The sequence below is a fragment of the Epinephelus fuscoguttatus genome, linkage group LG12, assembly GCF_011397635.1.
Source record: "Epinephelus fuscoguttatus linkage group LG12, E.fuscoguttatus.final_Chr_v1".
Lineage (NCBI taxonomy): Eukaryota > Metazoa > Chordata > Actinopteri > Perciformes > Serranidae > Epinephelus > Epinephelus fuscoguttatus.
Genome location: NC_064763.1, coordinates 29547128 through 29566653, shown reverse-complemented (window position 1 = coordinate 29566653; position 19526 = coordinate 29547128). Strand labels below are relative to the sequence as shown.

General features: G+C 42.9%; 1 protein-coding gene across 5 annotated transcripts in view; it reads left to right on the top strand.

Annotated features, from left to right (window-relative positions):
- LOC125898237 (stAR-related lipid transfer protein 13-like) overlaps positions 1–19526 on the top strand; it is a 72253-nt gene that overhangs the window by 35189 nt on the left and 17538 nt on the right. Inside the window, exon 1 of one of the 5 annotated variants that reach the window (XM_049591986.1) lies at positions 2129–2634. The exons of 2 other annotated variants lie outside the window; for them this stretch is intronic. In XM_049591986.1, coding sequence (XP_049447943.1) covers positions 2511–2634 — 124 coding nt within the window. In that variant the 5' untranslated portion in view covers positions 2129–2510. Of the gene's footprint in view, positions 1–2128; positions 2635–8329; positions 8901–16092; positions 17095–19526 lie in introns of those variants that run through there. 2 more of the 5 variants (XM_049591983.1, XM_049591987.1) reach the window with 2 other exon arrangements.

Here is a 19526-nt window from a genome sequence, read left to right as displayed (position 1 = left end):
CTTGTGCAGTTAAAGGAAAAACCCATGAATTCCTTTGTTCATTTTGTTGTGTTTTTCGTAGCCCCGAAAGATTGCCAATACAACTACAATTAAAAGTCTCTTATATTTGTTGTATCCAGCTTCTTAAAGACACACTGTGTAGGATTTAGGGGATATATTGACAGAAATATAATATAATAAGTATGTTTTCTGCTTTGTATAATCACCTGAGAATAAAAATCGTTGTGTTTTCACTATCTTAGAATGAGCTGTTACAGCTACGTAGGGAGAGAGTCCTCATCTATGGAGATCACCATGTCATATAGCCACCTTTTTATAGTACCCAAGAACAGGAAAACCAAGTGTGCTCTAGAGAGGACTGTTTTCGCAATTTCCTGTCATTGCGTTATCGCGTCAGCCACCATAATTAGCAGCCCCTCCGCAATAAGAGCACTTGAAAACTGTTTAAATCACTGGGTGTATTTGTTTTAGAGAGGAAAAGACCTCTGGATAATTCAGCTCCCGGTGAAAACCTCCTGAACAATGAACACTGAAGGAATTCTATTTTTGGAGAAGTTTCAGCAGGTTGCAACCTAAAATCCTCACCACTAGATGCCACTAAATCCCCTTACATTGTTCCTGTTAAAATGAGAATTTGCCGCTGTTCCCCATGTCCTGTCCTTGTAAACTGGCAGTTTTGGGTGTTGATGAGACATCATTCTGATGTAACTGGTGGACTCTAGTGTTGTCTGAGTTGTGTTGATATGAAGAGGCCCAGACCGTGGATCTCTTAGGAGGCATTATCACAGCAAGAGGTGAAAACAAAATTCTCCGTCAGTTACGACCATATAATTCAAGCCCCTCTCCCATGGAGCAAAAGGGGGGAGGTAAGGTGGGATACCCCCGAAGGTGAACGTAGGAGTCCGGTCTCTCTCTGAAGTCATCGAAATCCGGCACTTGGGCAGTGACTTAGGTGTCAGAAACCAATGTCAGCATGATACACGGCCGGTTGCCGTTATAGTTTAATGGTGCCTGGCGGCATCAGGGTAAAACGCAGCGGGACAAGGATGAAAGTTAATGCGGCGAAAGTCTGGGGCATGTGGGAGTGGTGGTGGATGGGTCCAACAAACACTGACTTTCACCTGAGAGAGCGGTGTTCAGAAGGTAAGATTCTAAAGTCAAACCCTGTACTGTCTTCCTAAACTTAACCACATGTGTTTGTTGAGGGAAAAAAATGCCAATTAGTGGTGTCGTACTGACGTAGTTCATTTATTTTGAAAGAGACTGTATGTAAACATTATATTTCCTGTGAAAACGGAAGTGTTTTTTGAAAGAAGACAATGCATGTTACAGGCAGAACTTGGTGTCCCAGAACGTCAACAACCAACGCACCCAGGGTACCTTGCACGTCATATGTGGACGTGGAAAGCCCTTGATCAAACGTTAATATGTGACGAGGTCGGAGTGAGAATGTGTTGAACGTAGGGGTACAAAAACTGAGTATCAAACATTCCACAAGCACGTAAGGTATTAACAACTGAAACAGATTTTGTGCAATTATAAACCTTAATAATATTACACATGTACATTTGACTTTGTCACACATTACAGCTGTATAATTGACCTTGTTACACTGAGACATTGGCTTGAATTTTGGTAACTTCTGCTGTGTATTTGTCCTAATTTGTAAGATTTAAAATAATTTGGAAGGCAAGTAACATTATTAAAATTATTAAGTCAGTCACATGTGAAGCCCAGCATGTCTGTAGCAGCAGTTTGTACAGCTGTCCTGTATGCTCAGATTTGTGACTTAATGACCAGAGATGGTAAAGGAAATTTTCCCTGGCGACACAACCCAGTTGCAACTTGTTTGCGTGTGTGTGTGTGTGTGTGTGTGTGTGTGTGTGTGTGGCATGACTGTGTGTTATTAGTGTGTGCATCAAGGGGATTGAAAGAGATCCTTGTTTGGGTAAGTGGGTGGGTTTGGGTAGTAGGGAACATGTAGGTTTGGTGTGTGTGAGTGTGTGTGTGTGTGTGTGTGAGAGAGAGAGAGAGAGAGACAGAGAGAGAGAGAGGGAGAGAGAGAGTCTTACACATGGGGAGGGGGGAAACCGCCTCTCACATCTGGCTCGCCATGTCAGAGGTCCAGACTCACATGCTGAAGTTATGCTGAAACACTGCTGCACCTTCCTCCTGCCAAGATGACTCGAGCAGAGGGGCTGAGGAGGGCACAAATGCTGGATTAATCCAATCAGTATATCTCCAGTGGCTCCAAATCTCTGCGAATACAGGACTTCATCCGCCTCCGCTGGTGCAGGAAGGTGACGCAGCGCGAGAGGAGCTTCATACCAGGTGAAGCGGTGACGACCATTGCGGCAGCCAGACGCAGCAGCCGGGGCGCACTGTCCCAGCAGCCAGCCAGCCGCCCCGGGGCTGTTCACAGTGGATATAAAGGCAGGGTTGAGGAATAACGGGTGTTGACGGAGGCGCTGGTTTTAAGTCAGGGGGAATATGCGTCCGGCTGCACCGCAATGACAAGCCAGCGAAGGTCTGCCAAGCTACAGCTGCGGCGGTCGATCAGCGAGCAGCTGCGGGACTCCACGTCCAAGGCTTGGGATCTGCTGTGGAGGAATGTCCGAGAGAGACGGCTGGCAGGTCAGAGAGACAAAAAACAATGGGAATGAAACTTGTTTTAATATGCGGGGTTTGTTCTCATTCATTAGTCTGTCAAATAGATCAAGCTTCACAGCAGCAGCACGAGCGGAGCTGCAACCTTAAGGCACCCCTGAGTGTTTAAATATTTATCATAGATATATCGGGGTCTGGTAATTGATCACTGACCGCATGGAGGGAGATTTGTCTTTTGCTTTCCACCTTTAGAAGACATAATTTCCCCCTGCATTTCTGTTTAATGAGCAACTTTGCTGATTAACATCAGACGGATAAGGAAGACAAAAGTTTATCTCAGTCTATGTGCTGCATATAGCCTCTGTTATGCCTGTAGCGTCACGCGCAGCGCGCTCCCTGATATTTTGGGAAGGTCATTGTCAAATTTAGTGCTGAAAACAGCGCAGGCATGTGCTGTGGACATGAGTGCAGTCTGCTGGGGCTTCAGATGCCAATCGCTCAGCATTTGTTTAGCTGTGGAGAATTGTTTATTTTGATTGTTGCAAGACAGAGATTTGATATCATGGGTTTCGTGTTTCATGCAGATCTGTCTGGAGTCAAATATTCTGTGTACGCGCCAATGCACCAAGTTTGGAGGGTCAGCCGGGTTGCTCTATATTTACAGTGGCCTGGATGCGCAGAGTTGGATGTCTCCCTCTCTCTATCGCAACTGTGCGCCAGAGAGGGAGGAGAAGGAGAGGGCTGCATCTGTCTCCTCGCTTTAATGTAATTACCGAGATGTCAGCCTCTTAAGCAAATTAAAAGATGAACATTCCCACATTCACGGCCCCTCAAACCACCACAGGCCACCATATCAGTCAAAGTCACACTGCCTGTGTGAGGTATTCAAGTGCATACAGCAGTGATGAATCACATGTGTGTGTGCATGAAAAGGAGAGGCATTGTTAAAGACCATTCTCATATTGCTTCAGTGATGCTCTGCACACAATTAATAAGAGAGCAATATCAGTCAAATGGAGCATCACAGAACACCTGCTGCCCCGGTAATCCTCTTTACCCTAATTTCTCACCGCTTCATCCTGTCCTCCAGCCAGAGCCCAAAACCTCCTCCACCAGCCCCTCCTGCACTCAGCCCACTGCTTAACCCATCAGCTCACAAGGCACACAGTTCACATCTGTCTGGATCAGACTGTGAGATGGGGGGATCCTTAAAACGTGCACATGTGGCCTCAGCATTATGCTAGTATTCAGCAGTGTACTTTCCCCTCTGTGTTGGGAGTTTATTGCCAGGTACAATGAATTTGTTAGGAGAAGCTTAAAGTAAAAAAATCAATACAGCTACTTTTAGAAACACAGTAGCAGAAGAGCACAGCATGCTTAGCAGTGGCAGTAGCTCAGTCCATAGGGACTTGGGTTGTGAACCAGAGGGTCGACGGCTCAAGGCACCATGAAGCATGGGCACTTCAAATCTTTGCAATACAATAGACATTGTTTATTGATACTAATCCCAAAGTCATAAGCAGAAGTGAAAGAAACCTTTAAAATCAAGGCACAAACAACTACAAATTAGGAAAAAGCTGCAGGTCTCATTTTAAAAAGAAGCCCTTCAAGTGGTTTTAAGTGATCTAAAGGAGGACACTAATGTAACCAGTCTGAGCTCCACGGTATCTCCAAGCTTCAGGACTCTGACTGTCAAAGCCTGGTCACCTTTAATCTTTGACCCCTAGACTTAGATACAGCCAAGGGAGCCCATTCCTGAGCATGTGAGGCTGCACATGGGTTCAAAAGAGATTTAAAAAGATCTGAAATGTGACAAACGTACCTAATGTGTGCAGCGATCGCCTTGGGGATTAATAAAGTATTCTTCTTCTCTTCTTATTCTATGTACAAAAAAAAAAAACCCCAAAGCATTTTAACAGTCAGATGCAGTCCAAATATCATCAGCAAAATCAACTTCAGCAAGAAAACAGGCACATTTGCATTTGTAATCATGCTTTAGTGAACAAATGGACAGCTCCTGAACTGAATCCTCAATTGAATTTTGATTGTGCTTTTGGTTCTGTTCATTCATCTGTATGTGTGTGTGTGCGTGTGTGTAAACTGAGAGTGCATAATCGCACCTGGATTTAGATGTAATCCCATGGGTTTTTAGGTTAGCGGTGGGGGTCGGGTCTCCCTTTGGGTATGGGATTTGCAGGTCTTAGTTGCTTTGGGGTGATTATTCATATATGCGTGTGAGTGTGTCAAAACCTTTACCTTGAATAATCTCTTCACAGCCAGTCACTGCTCTGATGATATAGTCATCAGTTAGCTCTCGCCTACATGAAACGGTCTTTTGCTGCCATATTGAAAATACTCAGCTAGCAGTGAGTTAAATCTAGTGATTGTATAGTTGAGTTATGTTCCCGCTGATGAATGTGAATCTCTCATTAGTGGCCCTGACTGCATTTGAAGTTCATGTGATTCAGCAGCCTCTTTGTGCATTCACAGAAAATCTCATGGCTGTATCAACAATCTGAGGTTTCATCTTCGGTTCAAGCCTTAGCCACGTGACACAAGCTACATTTTCTTATGTTTTCCCAAAGAAATCTGTGTTAAAGAGCAAGTCTTCCTACACAGCTGTAGAATATCCAAGATGCTGCTACACACATTAGTTATGTTTGTCATATTTCAGATATCTTGAAATCTCCTTTGAGCCCATGCGCAGCCTTAGATGCTCAGGAACGGGCTCCCTTGGCTGTATCTAAGTCTAGAGGTCAAAGATTAAAGGTGACCAGGCTTTGACTGTCAGAGTCTTGAAGATTGGAAATATTGTGGTCGAGATGTCTGCCTTCTCTCCAATATAATGGAACTAGATGGCACTCGGCTTGTGGTGCTCAAAGCGCCCCAGAAATACATTTGAAAAAACTCAACAGCAACGTATCTCTCCAGAAATCATGACCTGCTTACTCGAGTTAATCCACTGTCCTTACTGTGAGTAGTTTCATAGGAACTATTTTAGGAGCTACACACACCAACCATATCACTGCACAGAAGGAGGCGTGCATCTACTGCTAACTCACCTAGCATCACTGAGCTAGCTAACGTTACAGCTCAGCCAAGGAGGATGACATAAATGTTTACATCTCATGCTGTCACAAGCATGAACCTCTCATCCATTAGTAGATGCACACTTAAGGTTGGCGGGTGTAGTTTGGTGGGAAAAAAATAGTTCCTACATCAAACTAATAGCAAGGTCAGTGGATTATCTTGAGTAAGCAGGTTATAATTTCAGGAAAGAGACATTGCTGCTGAGTTTTTCAAATGTTTTCTTTTGACGCATTTAGCACCACAAGTCGATTGTCTTCTAGTTCCATTGAGAGAAAGCAGACATCTCTATAGTCAATATCTCCAACACCTTTAAGGGCATCACATGGTAGGGATTTGTATTCAGTTATACAGTTTATATCTGGGTTTATATTTGGGTTTTGCTAATTAAGTATAAAATTGTGGCATTAAAGGGGCGCACCACCTAAATTGATAATTCCAATATGTTATACCAGTGGCCTATGAATGTTCGATCAACATTTGTGATCATGAGCTACTCCCTCTCAAAGCCAGAACCCAGCGAAGTAAGTCTCAAACTTATAACATCATAGTGTATAAAGTCTGGAGCTGCTCTTTCGACAACGAATGGGAGCCTGATTTTGTGGTGTCATAACCTGGCTCCCGGGCCATGACGAATACGGGAAGGGACACAGTGGGTGTTGTAAATCAAAAGGTATTTATTGTAACAAGGTAAACAACTAAAAAGAACTACATATGGAGTGTGGAGTGTGTAGATGTGAGTGAGTGAAAAAATAGTGTAAGGCGTTGTGAAGCCAAACAAAGGCCAAAACATGCAGACGCTGGAGGGGATGAGTCCAAGTCGAGAGAGAGAATGAGCAACACAGAAGCTGGGCTTTAATTCTCCAGAGGCGCTGAGCCCAGGTGCTCCGAATCAGCTGCTGCACTCCTATGACGCCTTCTAGAACAAAAGGGGAAAAACAGTTTCTGGTGAACGACAAAGTCAGCAGCTCAGGGGCCAACACAGTGGAAATAAGCTTTTTTCTATTGTAGTGTTCTCAGCTCTGAAACAGAAAATGTACCCATATACATACCCAACATTTTCCCAAGTGCACTCAGTGTCATCTAGAACATCTTGTCTAATACACCGTCTAAGGAGCAGCTCGACCGTATGACTCACAAATATGAGTTTGAGCTTTCTAGCGTTTGGATTTGGGAGAGTTGTTCGTGTTTACTTAATTTTCGGACTGTCGTAGACCATAGGAATAACACGTGTGGATTTTGAAAGTGGGCCTAGTTCCCCTTGAATGAACACCACCTACACATTTGGTTCATTTTTACTATCACATACCTGCACCTGCTTTTTCCATTCTCCTCTTTAGTTTGTCTGTTTGGTTTCGTCCTGTCTTGTGCGGCTGTAACTGAGACAGACAGGCAGATATTGTATTACTGGTCGCTTACTACAGCCCTGCCCCTGCCAATCCATTTACACACATCTATTTAGCTGACTGTCACGTTGCTGTGTCAGCGTGCTGTGCCCTGCATCAGTTGGAAGGTTTGCTCAGCACTTTGCATAAATGTTACAGTTGTATCTAGACTAACATGAAAACTAATTTAAAGATGAGTTAATCTGTCCTACATATCCTCAAGAGGGCAGTCTAATCAAATTGAATCACAGATGTATCATCAGGCTGTTCACTCGCACCTCTCCTACAGGCGAAGAGAGATACAGAAGAAGCTCCACTGTAATACGCCTCTACTGTGAGATCAGGTGTGTGTGTGTGTGTGATTGCTGACCTGAAGTTGACTTTGCCATGACCTACTTTTCACGTGCACCCCCTTCCCACTCTTACCCCCTGCCTATTACCTCCCTAAAATGAATTAAAATGACCCCCCTAATATCCTCCAGTCCTGGCACATCACTATTCTGCCAAACTAGGTCAGAGTACGAACTTTCCTCCTTCACTGCATTCCATAGGTTTATCTGCCAACATGTTACAGTGTGGCGACAATCAGTCACACATTTGGACATTTGCATTGCTTACTATTACGGATTTTAGTTTGATGTGTTGCTATCTAGAGGCCCAAGCAGGGAATGTGGGTGGTGTGTACATGCTGGATAAGTTATGTTAATTATCATGTGGTATTGACTTGATGTGGATTTAGAGACATTTTCTCAATGGCATTACTGTCCTGCTCAACTCTAGTAACAATGCTCCTACATACATTCCTCAGCACACTCTCACACACCCACATACTCTCCATTGTTCTGCCCTTTCCCATGTCACACTGGCAGGCATATGGTCTTTGGGATTTTGTTTTTTCCAGGCCTATCCCCAATCTGATCACATCTCCCATCTCAGATATTCCCTCCACTCTCACACACACTTGCACACTTGCCCGAGGCATGTACAGTTTGTGTCTTTGGCACAGCGTCAGGAAGCAGGGCAGTGTTCTCTGGGCTCTCATGCCATTGGCTGCTCGTCATGTGACCAAAAGGAAAGACCTTGTGGAAGCAAGAGTTTATGAGTCTTCCTCCCATCCCAGCTGCGAAGTCAGCGTGTGTGTGTGTGTGTGTGTGTGTGTGAGGGGAGAACAAGGTCTTGTCATCCGAGTCAGGTGGTGTGATGAAGTTTGTGTGTTTGTTCTGTTGTGGTGAACTGCAGGGGAGGAGGCGGGTGGGTGGGGAGCTGATTTGGCTTCCAGTGAGGGCATGTCAGAGGCAGGAATTCAGAAGGAGTGCTCACACAACAGCTCATCAGGGCGAGTCAGAGGACGACTTGTAGGTTAGTGAGGAGTGGATTGTCATGCTATGGAGGTTGTGGACAGCAGTGTGAGCGTTATGGATGATGTGGCTGTGATTATGGGCAGTGTGGCACGCAGAGCAAATGCTGCACGGAATGACGACACATCAAACAACAGTCTGCACTGTGTGGAGAATACAAATGGAATTAAACCTGCCAAAGACGAGGATGTGAGGGACAATGTAGAGAGTGCTGACACAGTCGGTGCAGAGGACAGTAGGAGTATAGAAACTAACAACATCAGCATGGATCAAAGCGCCAAGGGCGACGGTAACGACAGTGAGAGTGATGGCGACAGCACCAGTGAGGGAACTTGTCTGGAGGCCATGACGCGTGATGGACAAGACTACTACCTGAGGCTGGGTGACACCCCTCGACGGCGCTCTGCCCTGCGCCTCTCACGCATCATTGCCCGCAAGCAGCTGCTACGGAGGCTGGCTCAAGGTAGAACTAGAGAGGGATATGGCAAAGTTATAATGTGTCCATCAGTGTGAGCAGATTTCTGTTTTTGAAGGGAAAAGGGGAAGAAATTAAATGAAGTAAAATGTTTTTTTTCCACATTTCTTGTATTTTTTCTTACAGATTTGCTGTTTTTTGTTTGTTTGTTGTTGTTTTTTAAAAGGGAGATGGAGCTTGAATAGATTTTACACTGCTATTACAGTGTTTAAAACGTCCCATTTGATTTTTTAAGCCTCCCTCGTGTAAATTTCCCTTTGGTTTTCTCCTCTCCTGTGAATGAGCTGAACTAGGCGCAGATTCAAACAATGTAAGCACTGATAAAGAGCGTGTTTTAAAACACATAAAGGGACTCTGATTGCGGCTTTGTCATGTGTGTTTCCGTCTCCCTCACTGAGGAATTGCTCAACATTCAACCTTTCCTTCAGAGGTTTACTCAATACCTAATCTGAATAGCTCCAACTTTGAGGAGTAACCCATCTATCATCTGCCTCATTGCGCTTTTTAAGTATGCTTTTTTGGCAACATCTTACACAGCACAGGTTGGCAACGCTCACAATCGGACATATGCAGCCACCTCTCCTCCAAAGATGTCTTTCATAAATCTAAAAGAAGTCACAACAAACTCTAAAGGACTGACGTGTTATTGTTTTTGTCTATGTCCTCCCTACCCAACTTGTATTCCATCGCAACTTCCTCAGCTTCCTGTCATGTGACTCAAGTTTCCCAAGGAGTGAAGAGAACATCCCGCCTTTCAGAAAGTAATAGCTTCAGGCTGTTCTTATGTGCCATAAGTTCATTGTAGAAGATGAGTTGCTGTATTGTGAGGTTTTTCCAGGTGCTAAAAAGAGATCAGCTAGATTTTGTTTAGATTTAACTCATGGCATAAGACTGGTCTTATGAGCGAGCAGAGACGTGACAGGTCTTGTGTTAAGTGTTTTCTTTATCCCCCGGTGTGAAGGAGAGAGATATGACAGCTGTGGCAGGTGTGGAATGTAGATGGAGAAGCAAGTTTATGCCTGTGCTGGATTTGGATGATGGCATGACTTATTTAATTTTCACTCCCTGCCTCGAGCACTTACACACAGTTTTCTCCTCCTCTACTGCACACATACTCTCCCTGTCCTTCTTGTCTGCCTCTGTCTCTCTTTATATTTCTATACATGTACTCTCCCCGGCTGCATTCCACATCTCAGCAGCTGGTAGAGTCCCAGACAAACTTAAAGTGACATAACCAAATCTAAAACCAGCCATTTAGATTTATAAATGCACATGGGCTATATACAGAAGGGTCATGGAGACAATTTAAAGTAGCGATAATTCATATTTTTAAATAAAGATGAACACATGACTGTCACCTGCTAACGTCAAACAGCAAACAGACAAAGTTAGTGACTAGCTGCTGAGCATGTTGGAGCATTTTGCAGCTTGAGAGCCAGATATTTCCCTGAGGGGGTTAAAAACACAGCTAAAAGAGAGTGAATATCTGACTCAACTTTGCCATTTGCCAACAAGTTTGCCATATCAACTTGATAAGATGATAGTATGTCAGTGATATGCTTCTTTCTGCAGCCTGAAAGTGGCAAAAAAAAAAAATCTTGTTTTGAAACTTTAAGTAATTATTTTGAGAAAGTTTTTGTTATTTTGAGATGTTAAGTTATTATTTTGAGAAAGTTCCTCATTATTATAAGAGACAGTCATTATTTTAAGATACTGAGCCATTATTTTGAGAACATTTTTGAAAGATTTTCAGTTACTTAGTCAGTGTTGTGAAACCTCTCTTGAGGGTCGCGGGGGGGCTGGAGCCTATCCCAGCTACATCGGGCGAGAGGCAGGGTACACCCTGGACAGGTTGCCAGACTATCGCAGGGCTGACACATAGAGACAGACAACCATTCACACTCACATTCACACCTATGGACAATTTAGAGTTATCAATTAACCTAGTCCCCAATTTGCATGTCTTTGGACTGTGGGAGGAAGCCGGAGTGCCCGGAGAGAACCCACGCTGACACGGGGAGAACATGCAAACTCCGCACAGAAGGGCTCCCACGCCCGGGATCGAACCGGCAACCCTCTTGCTGTGAGGCGACAGTGCTAACCACCACCGTGCCGCCCTTGTGTTGTGAAACATTTTATAATTATTTTGAGAAGTTTTTGTGTTACTATCAGAGACTAAGTCATTATTTTGAGATACTAAGTTCTTATTTGAAGATATAAGTTATTATTTTGAGAAAGTTCCTCATTATTTTAAGATAATTATGCATTGTTTGGAGGTATTAAGTCTTCATTTTTAGAAAGCCTCTCTTTTTGATTTAATTTAATTTTTTATTTTATTTTTTGTATAAAAGTTTCTAATGGTGTTGGGATATTAAGTCATAATTAGATACCAAGTCATTATTTTGAGCCATTTTTAAATATTTCGAGATTTCAAGTTATTATGAGATTCTTTGCCTCTATTTTGAGACATTAAGTCATTATTTTTGAGAGTTTCACATGATTTTCAGATATTAAAGGGATAGTGCACCCAAAAATGAAAATTCAGCCATTATCTACTCAGCCATATACCGAGGGAGGCTCAGGTGAAGTTTTAGAGTCCTCACATCACTTGCGGAGATCCAAGGGGAGAGGGGGTAGCAGCACAACTCCACCTAATGCAGGCTGACGGCACCCCAGATTAAAACGTCCAAAAAACACAAAATTAAAACCACAAAATATCTCCATACTGCTCGTCCGTAGAGATCGCGCGAGACCAGCGAAAGCACGTGAACACACATGAAGGCGGTGCCCATGTCTCACGGTCTTGCGCAAGCGCACACACGTCAGCACAGTATACAGAGAGGCAGTTAGATTTAATTAATTTTGAGAACGTTTCTCATGATTTTGAGATACTAAGTTATTATTTTGAGATTTAAGTCATTATTTTGTAGATACTGCATCATTTTGAGCTACTAGGACATCATTTTGAGAAAGCCTCTCATTTTTTTGATCAAAGTTTCTAACTGTGTTGTGATACCAAGTCATTCAAATTAGATATTAAGTCATTATTCAGAGAGAGTTTCCTAATTATTTTTTAGATACTAAGTCATAATTTTAGATAAGTGAGTCATTATTTCGAGTAAGTTTCTTATTATAATGATTTTCTCCATTTCATTGGTGGAAACGGGCCTTCAGTTTGTAGTCTGTTTGCGCTGGAAGAGTCACAATAAATGAAGTATACACAAAATTTTTGAGTGTGCCATTAATGGACACTATGATCCTACAAAGGATACTCCTCAGAGCATTCAGTGAACCTGCGTTCCCTGTGTGGAAGCATCTGCATTTGTTTCTCCTCTCATTTCTTCTGGATTTCTTTTATATTGTCTCCAGTCTGTATTTACTTACTCAGTGAAAGCTATCTCTAAAACAACTCTCATTAAGTGCATCTGTCAGAGTAAAAGTCAACACTCATCTTAGCTACTGTCACTCTGACAAACCACAAGGCTGAGCTGAATGCCAGTCCAGGCTAAACGCTGAGCTCTTCCAATAGATGCTTAGTCACTGAATTGCAAAATGGACAAGACGCAGCACGCACTCACAGATGCTTTACACGGCCTTCATGTAACCATAGCCTGAAGCCATTTGATAATTTGACAAAAATGTAAATGCATTGCTGTAACACACTGTTTTACCACCATCTGCTGGGAAAAAGTGGCACAACCAAATGCACAACTTGATCACCTTCAGCCTCATCCGGTCTATAACATTCATCATAACACTCAGTGCTGTTAATAATTATGGCCGACCACTAACTCACAGCAGTTCTGCCACATCTGTCATATGGTATGGGTCGTCTGACCTCTGCTGACGCTGCGCCTGAACCTGCGCCGATTTCACGGCAGTGTTGATGCTGTTACACAGTACATTCCTGAGCGTTTGACATCATCGCAGATGAACCATACGGGATGGGACAGACATATTCCTCTTCAGCGTCCCTCCCTCCCTCCCTCCCTTGCTTCCTCCCTCGCTCCCATCTCTCCTCCACTGCTTTTTTCCTTTGTGACCTTTGAACATAAAGGACTAAGTGCTTTAGCTTATGTGGGAATATGGCTGCTTTCCAGGCATCCTTTGAGTGTGTGTGTAGTCTTGTTGAAGGACTATGACTGCTCAATCCTGTACAGCCTTTACAAACCATGAGCTATCTCCTCCCTGTCCCTCATCAGTGTGGTGTATCTTCTCTGGTTATCAAAATGATTTCGACTGACAGGACACATTTAAATAAACAACATTTAAATATAGAACTTTGTAAACGTTAACCAAACACTTAGTTCTTCTCTCCGTCACACCTCAGTCTGTGTAACAATTATCCCAGCTGAGTCCCTCTGACATGTTCAGTCCAGGAACTTCCTGTTGCTGTTCTTAGCTCACATGCCGCTCTGGACGCCTGGGAAATTCAGCACAGGAAATGATGTCATGCAAGGTACTTCAGGGCCCTTGAGAGCCTATACAAGGCAGACATAACACTGAGAAAAGACTGTCAGAAAGTCAAGGGAAGTGGCATTGGATAAAAGGGAGGAAATGAAAGGTGGAGGAAAGAAAGGCGAAGGCACACTTCCCAAGCAAAAAAGCTGTGAGGGCATCAGGGTGCCTGTATTGTGTGTATTATATAACATAGTTGGCATTTTTGTTATGTAAGGAACTACCTTAACAGCCCCTTTGTCCCACACATGGACGCCCACATTCACACGCCCACACACACTCACACACATACCATCTGTCTCCCTTCCCTACTGTCGTTCTGGTGGCTCGCTGCCTGTTGTCATATATTCTCCACAGCAGGAATGCAATGACATGGAATAGACTGAAGGAAAAGCACGGTAGGCAGCTTGGATTAGCTCTGTCCGACTGTGTGCATTTGTGTGTTTTGTGGCCCTCTGCTAACATGTTTGTGTACTAATTAATCTCTTGATTAAATTCTGCACAGATGAACAGCGGTGTTTTGTTCCCATGCTGAGGGGAGCTTTGCCACTTGGCACCTTTGAGCACCAACACAAAGACACATTGCCAATTATACGTGCAAGAAGAACTCAAACTTTAGCTCTGAGATCTTGGAGAAGGTTGTGTGTTTGTCTAAATTATTGCATTTGTTGTGTCAGATTGGGATTGGATCAGATTCAGCTGTCCAGTACAAGTATTTGACTATTTTATACCTTTTTTCCATGTAGAGTTATGACTTCAAAGGGGAGCTAATGCGAGCTAACTGCGCTAATACTGGATCGGAAACAACATTTTTGCCGACACAAAAGCCAGAGACTGCATCATATTAAGTTGCCGTGAGCTGTAAATTCACCACTTCTAAGCAGAAGGCAGAATAACATTGGCTCGGAGCTTGACACGTAGCTCTTCCTGTGGCCAGCTGTCTCTCGCCCTTTTCAAATAGGAATTGTGCAAATTTGCAGGAAAGCCCAAACAGTCTTCGTTTAGCATTGGCAGTACAAAAACAAAATCAGGGAGTGCAGCAAAATGCCACCTGCATACTTTTGTTTATACAGAATGCGTCTTTTTCGGGGCAGTGGGTAAGTAACAAAACATGTAGCTCAGCGTGTGACGTAAACAGTAACGTACAATACATGCCGCGGCTAGTCAGTCCTTCGGCGATTCTCTCATAAGTTGGCCCGTCCTTCACTGTGTGTCTAAACGCTCGCAGTTTGCCGGCAAAATGGCCCAACATTCACCGAAAATCTGGCAGTGTAAAAAGGGCTTCTGTCTCACTCAGACTCACCTTTGGTCTGGGTCTGCAGTTGCCTGTACTGGAGAGCAGCATAAATGCAAACCGCTCACTCTGCAACTACTTGTTGGGGCTGAAACGTCCCCAGAAATAAAATGACTGACAGAAGCGTGAAAAAAAATGACAGCCCAACTTGGATAATCTCAGTTGACTCAAAGGTCTGCAGCTGATGATTGTTGTATCCTGTTCTGTATCCTGTATGCTCGGGTCGGCTGACTCTCTTAACAGTTTTGCAGACTTTTTCATTGGCATTCTCTTGTTTACAAAGCTACTTTTGGCTATTTCCAGCATATTTATGTCTTTACATTAAGCCAAAAAATGAAAATGGCTCTGCTCTCTGTTCTCAGAACATGTTGTTATTGTCTGTACCGAGGGTACGTACAGAGTTCCTTATATGTGGAATCTTCTGCAGAAGGACTTAAAGTTGGTCATTGGTTCCTCTCAGCTGTTTCAAAGCACTGTTGCAGGATTTTTATACACAAACTTCTATATGTCAATGTCACGGTGTATCTTAGCTGGTCTTCGTAATCATGTGTAGTTGCGCTTTTTGTGTTTTTATGGTTCACTTCTGGTAAATATGAACATACCTTTGTTCTTCTCTTTGTAGTAATTTTATTTTTGTGTTTTATATTGCTTGTTTTAGAGCTTTATATTGTCTGTTTGTAACTTGGCTGCCTGTCTTGGCCAGGACACTTGAAAAAGTGATTTTTAATCTTAAGGTTTTTCTGGTTAAATAAAGGTTAAATATATAAAAATACGCAAAATTATTCAAATCTTCAACTGTCAGGAGGCAGCCCTAAATACTAGAATAGTCAGTGTAATGACAGTCAATTGATTAGTAACAAGATGTGCAAGTATCCCTCATTTATTCATCTATAGAAACTAAACTGAGTATTTCCATTTTTAGGCGCGATGCTGCAGCACAGTAAGAAACACGTGTGTGGATTTAAGTGTATTTTTGTCCTTAAAGAGGAACTCAAACTTAAGCTCGAAGATCATGTTAATCAGAATTACTGTATTTGTTGGGTATTTTTTAAGATTTGATGCACTAGTTCGTATTTATGACACCACATCACTGTATGTGGGATTGACTCAAAATAAACCACTTGTCAGTGTTCAAAGTAGTGACAGAGCATGTCAGCCTTTGCAGCGGTGAGAGGCTCATTGGTGTGTGTTGGAGGTCTGTGGCACACAGGAATAATAAGGAATTACCAGGCTTTGGATTCACAGACAGAACTTGTTAGTAGGATCAGTTCGTGGTTGGTTTTGGTCTCTTCATTGGATTTGTTGACAGTAACCAGGCTTATCCTTTAGCAATTCCTCCTTGTAATTTCCCCGATCTTCATCCGCAGCTCCTGTTTTTTTTTTTTTTTTTTTGGTTCTCTTTAAAAGAGTCGATAATCTTTCAGTTGTCCCATTCAGTAAATTAGCGGCTGGTGTGGTATGTCTTCCTCCCTGTGGTTTTCCCACAGGGTCTGTCCATCTCAGCTACCCCCCCTCTCCCACCCCAGCTGTCTGCCTGTCTCATCCTCTTTGCATTCTCTGACTCACTGGGGGCAACATCTGGACTGTGCTAAATGTCTGCGCCGCTGTGTGTACAGTATGTGTGTGCACACACGCTGCATTCTCCCACACATTGTTCTGGTCCGCAGTTTTGTACAGTAAAGCAAAAGACAGGGGCTGAGGTCAGAGTCTCCTTGCTGGCCCGCCAGTAGGCTCTAGCTGACATGTGAAGTTAGCGTCCACCAGTCGTCAGTCTGTGACCTCGGGGGGGCTGGCTGATGCAAACGCCAGCTGAAATTAGCCATTTCCTCCACGGACGTGATGGGGCAACAGCGGCTCTGGTGATGACAAAGAAGATGTGGAGTTGGTGGCATTAACCAGGTTCTCAGAGGAACAAAGAAGAAGAAAGGATGAGGAGGTGAAAGTGAAAGGAGCAAAGGCTGATGGATGGCTGAAGGAAAGTATTTTGGGTTGAGATGAGGAAGGTGCAGAAAGAGTACAGAAGGATAAAAAGAATGTTTATGTAACAAAGACAAAGGAGCAGCAGTTTAAAGAAGACAAATGTGAATGAAAGATGTAACAAGAAGAAGGACTGGTGCAGCATACGGCAGAGAGAGAGCTGTAAAAATAGAGTGATATTGTATGTGGATCCTAACAAAGCAGAAAGTGCGAGAGAGGAGGTTAAGGAGAAAATTAGAGGGAAGAGAAAACCTGCATGGGGCAGGCTGGAAGAGGGAGGCAGAGTTGTAAACACTAGGGTTGGAACGGCTGCGAGGAGGAAAGTACAGAATTGTTGCCACTTGATGGAAAGCTGGGTAAGAGGGCGAGTGGATGTGCCATGGGATGGAGAAGAAACTGAGCAAAGGAGAAAGAAATAGAAGCATGTCATCAGCCGCACCATGAGGGCTTCAAGTAAGTCTTCAGTTCTCTTGACCTGCAGACTCGCGCTCTGTGGTGTTTCTCTGACTCTACAGTCTATTTTCAGAGCGTTACAAGAAATATATTTTTTTTCATGATCTACCCTCGTGTAGCTTCGTATGTGATTTAGAGAAAGAGAAGTTATGCTGAGAATGCTGGGAGAGGGATTTAATTGCTGGATTGCGGTGAGAGGATCATTTCCTCTGACCGTTCTCATCTCTGATGGTGAAGACGAAGGCTTTTTATTGCCCTGCTGAACTTTGTCCCCTGTGTTTCTGTGGTGCCTCTCCCGTTCAATGCCAGCACCTCTGAATCAGTGAACAAGACAAGTGAGAGTGAATGAGTGGGGTTTTTAAGGAGGTATGGGTTAAAGGCAGTGACTGCAGAATGCAGCGTGGTGCATAAATAATGTTGGTGGCTTTTCTTTTTTTGATTGGTGCAAGAAACAAAACAGTAGTGACTTTACAGGTACAACAGTGATAGGAAGGTGGGAAATATACCCAAGGACAGACAAAAAAAAAAAAAAAAAAAAAATCAAGATGATATACAGAGCTTGACATAATACATTTATGTGTAGAACATGACAAACAAAAAAAATGTTATAATAATTCTTGAATAAACATCTTGCAGTTGCAGTTATTTGGGGAAATTTGTGAATATGGCATGCGTCATTATGTGTATGATTGTGTGTGTATGTGCAAATAATAATTAATAAAAATAGTAATAATATATATTTTGGAAAAAACAGCTGGGTGGTAACAGTAAGGGAGGACTTTTTAAATTTAAATTTGATAATTAGATGTGGTTTTGGTTTGTCGATGAGACTGAAATAATGTATTATATTCAGTAACTGTGGGAGTTTGTTATTTTGATCCTTAAAACTTGTCTTAGTTTGTCTTGTAATGGCCCTCCACCCTTAACTATTTATAATTTACTTAGTTTGATATTGTTTTGAGTGTCTACAAGATGTCTTCTTACAAACCCTAAGCTTCCCACTTTCTTTCTTTCACATAGTAACCCTTGTGTGTGTGTGTGTGTGTGTGTGTGTGTGTGTGTGTGTGTGTGTGTGTGTGTGTTTGTTTGAACACTTGAGGCGAGGACATGTATGAAACAGAGGTTTTGGGGTCCTCCGCTTGAAAATTTTGAGCATCAGACATGCAATTCTCTGCACTATGGTGATTTTTTTATGCACTAGTCCATACCCATTGAGTACAGCATACCATACCATGACTTAGTCATACCAAAGATTAGAAAAAAAAAAAAAAACATTCGGCCACAGGGGGGGCCACAGCGATCAGTCGCATTTTCGCCATTTTTAAGCATTTTTCTGTTGTTATAGCGCCACCCAGTTGCCAATTAGAGTTAAATTTCTCCAGTCACCTTGAGGCGTCCTGTTCTACATATCTACCAAGTTTAGTAAAAATCGATATGGCAGTTAGGCCTAGATAAGAAATTAGCTCTCTAGCGCCCCCATTTTGTTTGATGGGGTCAATAATGGAGGGGTCCCCTCAGATTATGTGTGGTCATATGCCTACAAAGTTGCGTGGTGATCGGTGAAACCCTTGAGATGTTATACACCTTTATGTGATGAGCCACGCCCTCCACAATATTCATTGCCTTATAGGAGCTCAGTTTTAATAAGTTTTCCAGCTTTTGCCAAGAGGGAAATTTAGATATTGGTCCCTAGATTGTGTTCACCCAGTTTCATGCAGATCGGTCAAACTTCCTAGGAAGAGATCGATTTTTAAGTGTTTTTCAAAAAATTCAAAATGGCGGAAAATCTATATAAATTTGACATGGATTGACCTAGTCAGTGAGGAGAAAAACGTAGAACAGACACACACAGACAGACAGAGTTTTCGTCAAGATAAGATCAAGCTGTGGCTGTTTTTTTTTACACCTTGATTTTTTTTTTATTGGGGACAACAAATGCACATGTTCTAAATATCGAGGGGGACTTGTCCCCTGTGTTCCCCCTGAAATTTACGCCTTCGTGTGTATGCATTTGTGTCTCTTTATATGTGTCATATCTTTTACATTGCTGTATTTTTAACATAACATTTGAGCAAAATTCACATGATCGCTGGCACCAACATCATTCAAATGCTTTTGTCAGCACAAAACTCTGCAGAGGAGTTTAATCAGCATGTGCTCATAAAGAAAACATACACACACTCACCCACACACACATACATGAACAGCCCAGAGCTGCCAGTTTAGCAGTGTGAGCAATACATACAGTATGCTGGCGGAAAAAGTAGTAAAACAAATGCCTGTAAAACATCTCGCGGTGCTGGCAGCAGCACCTAATGGGGTGTGGTGCCATGTGTAAGGCCTGTTAAATTTATATGCATTAACAGCTGAAATCTGACTGTTGGTTTATCTGGATGTCATCTGAAAGTACAGGATGTTATAATGTTAAACTG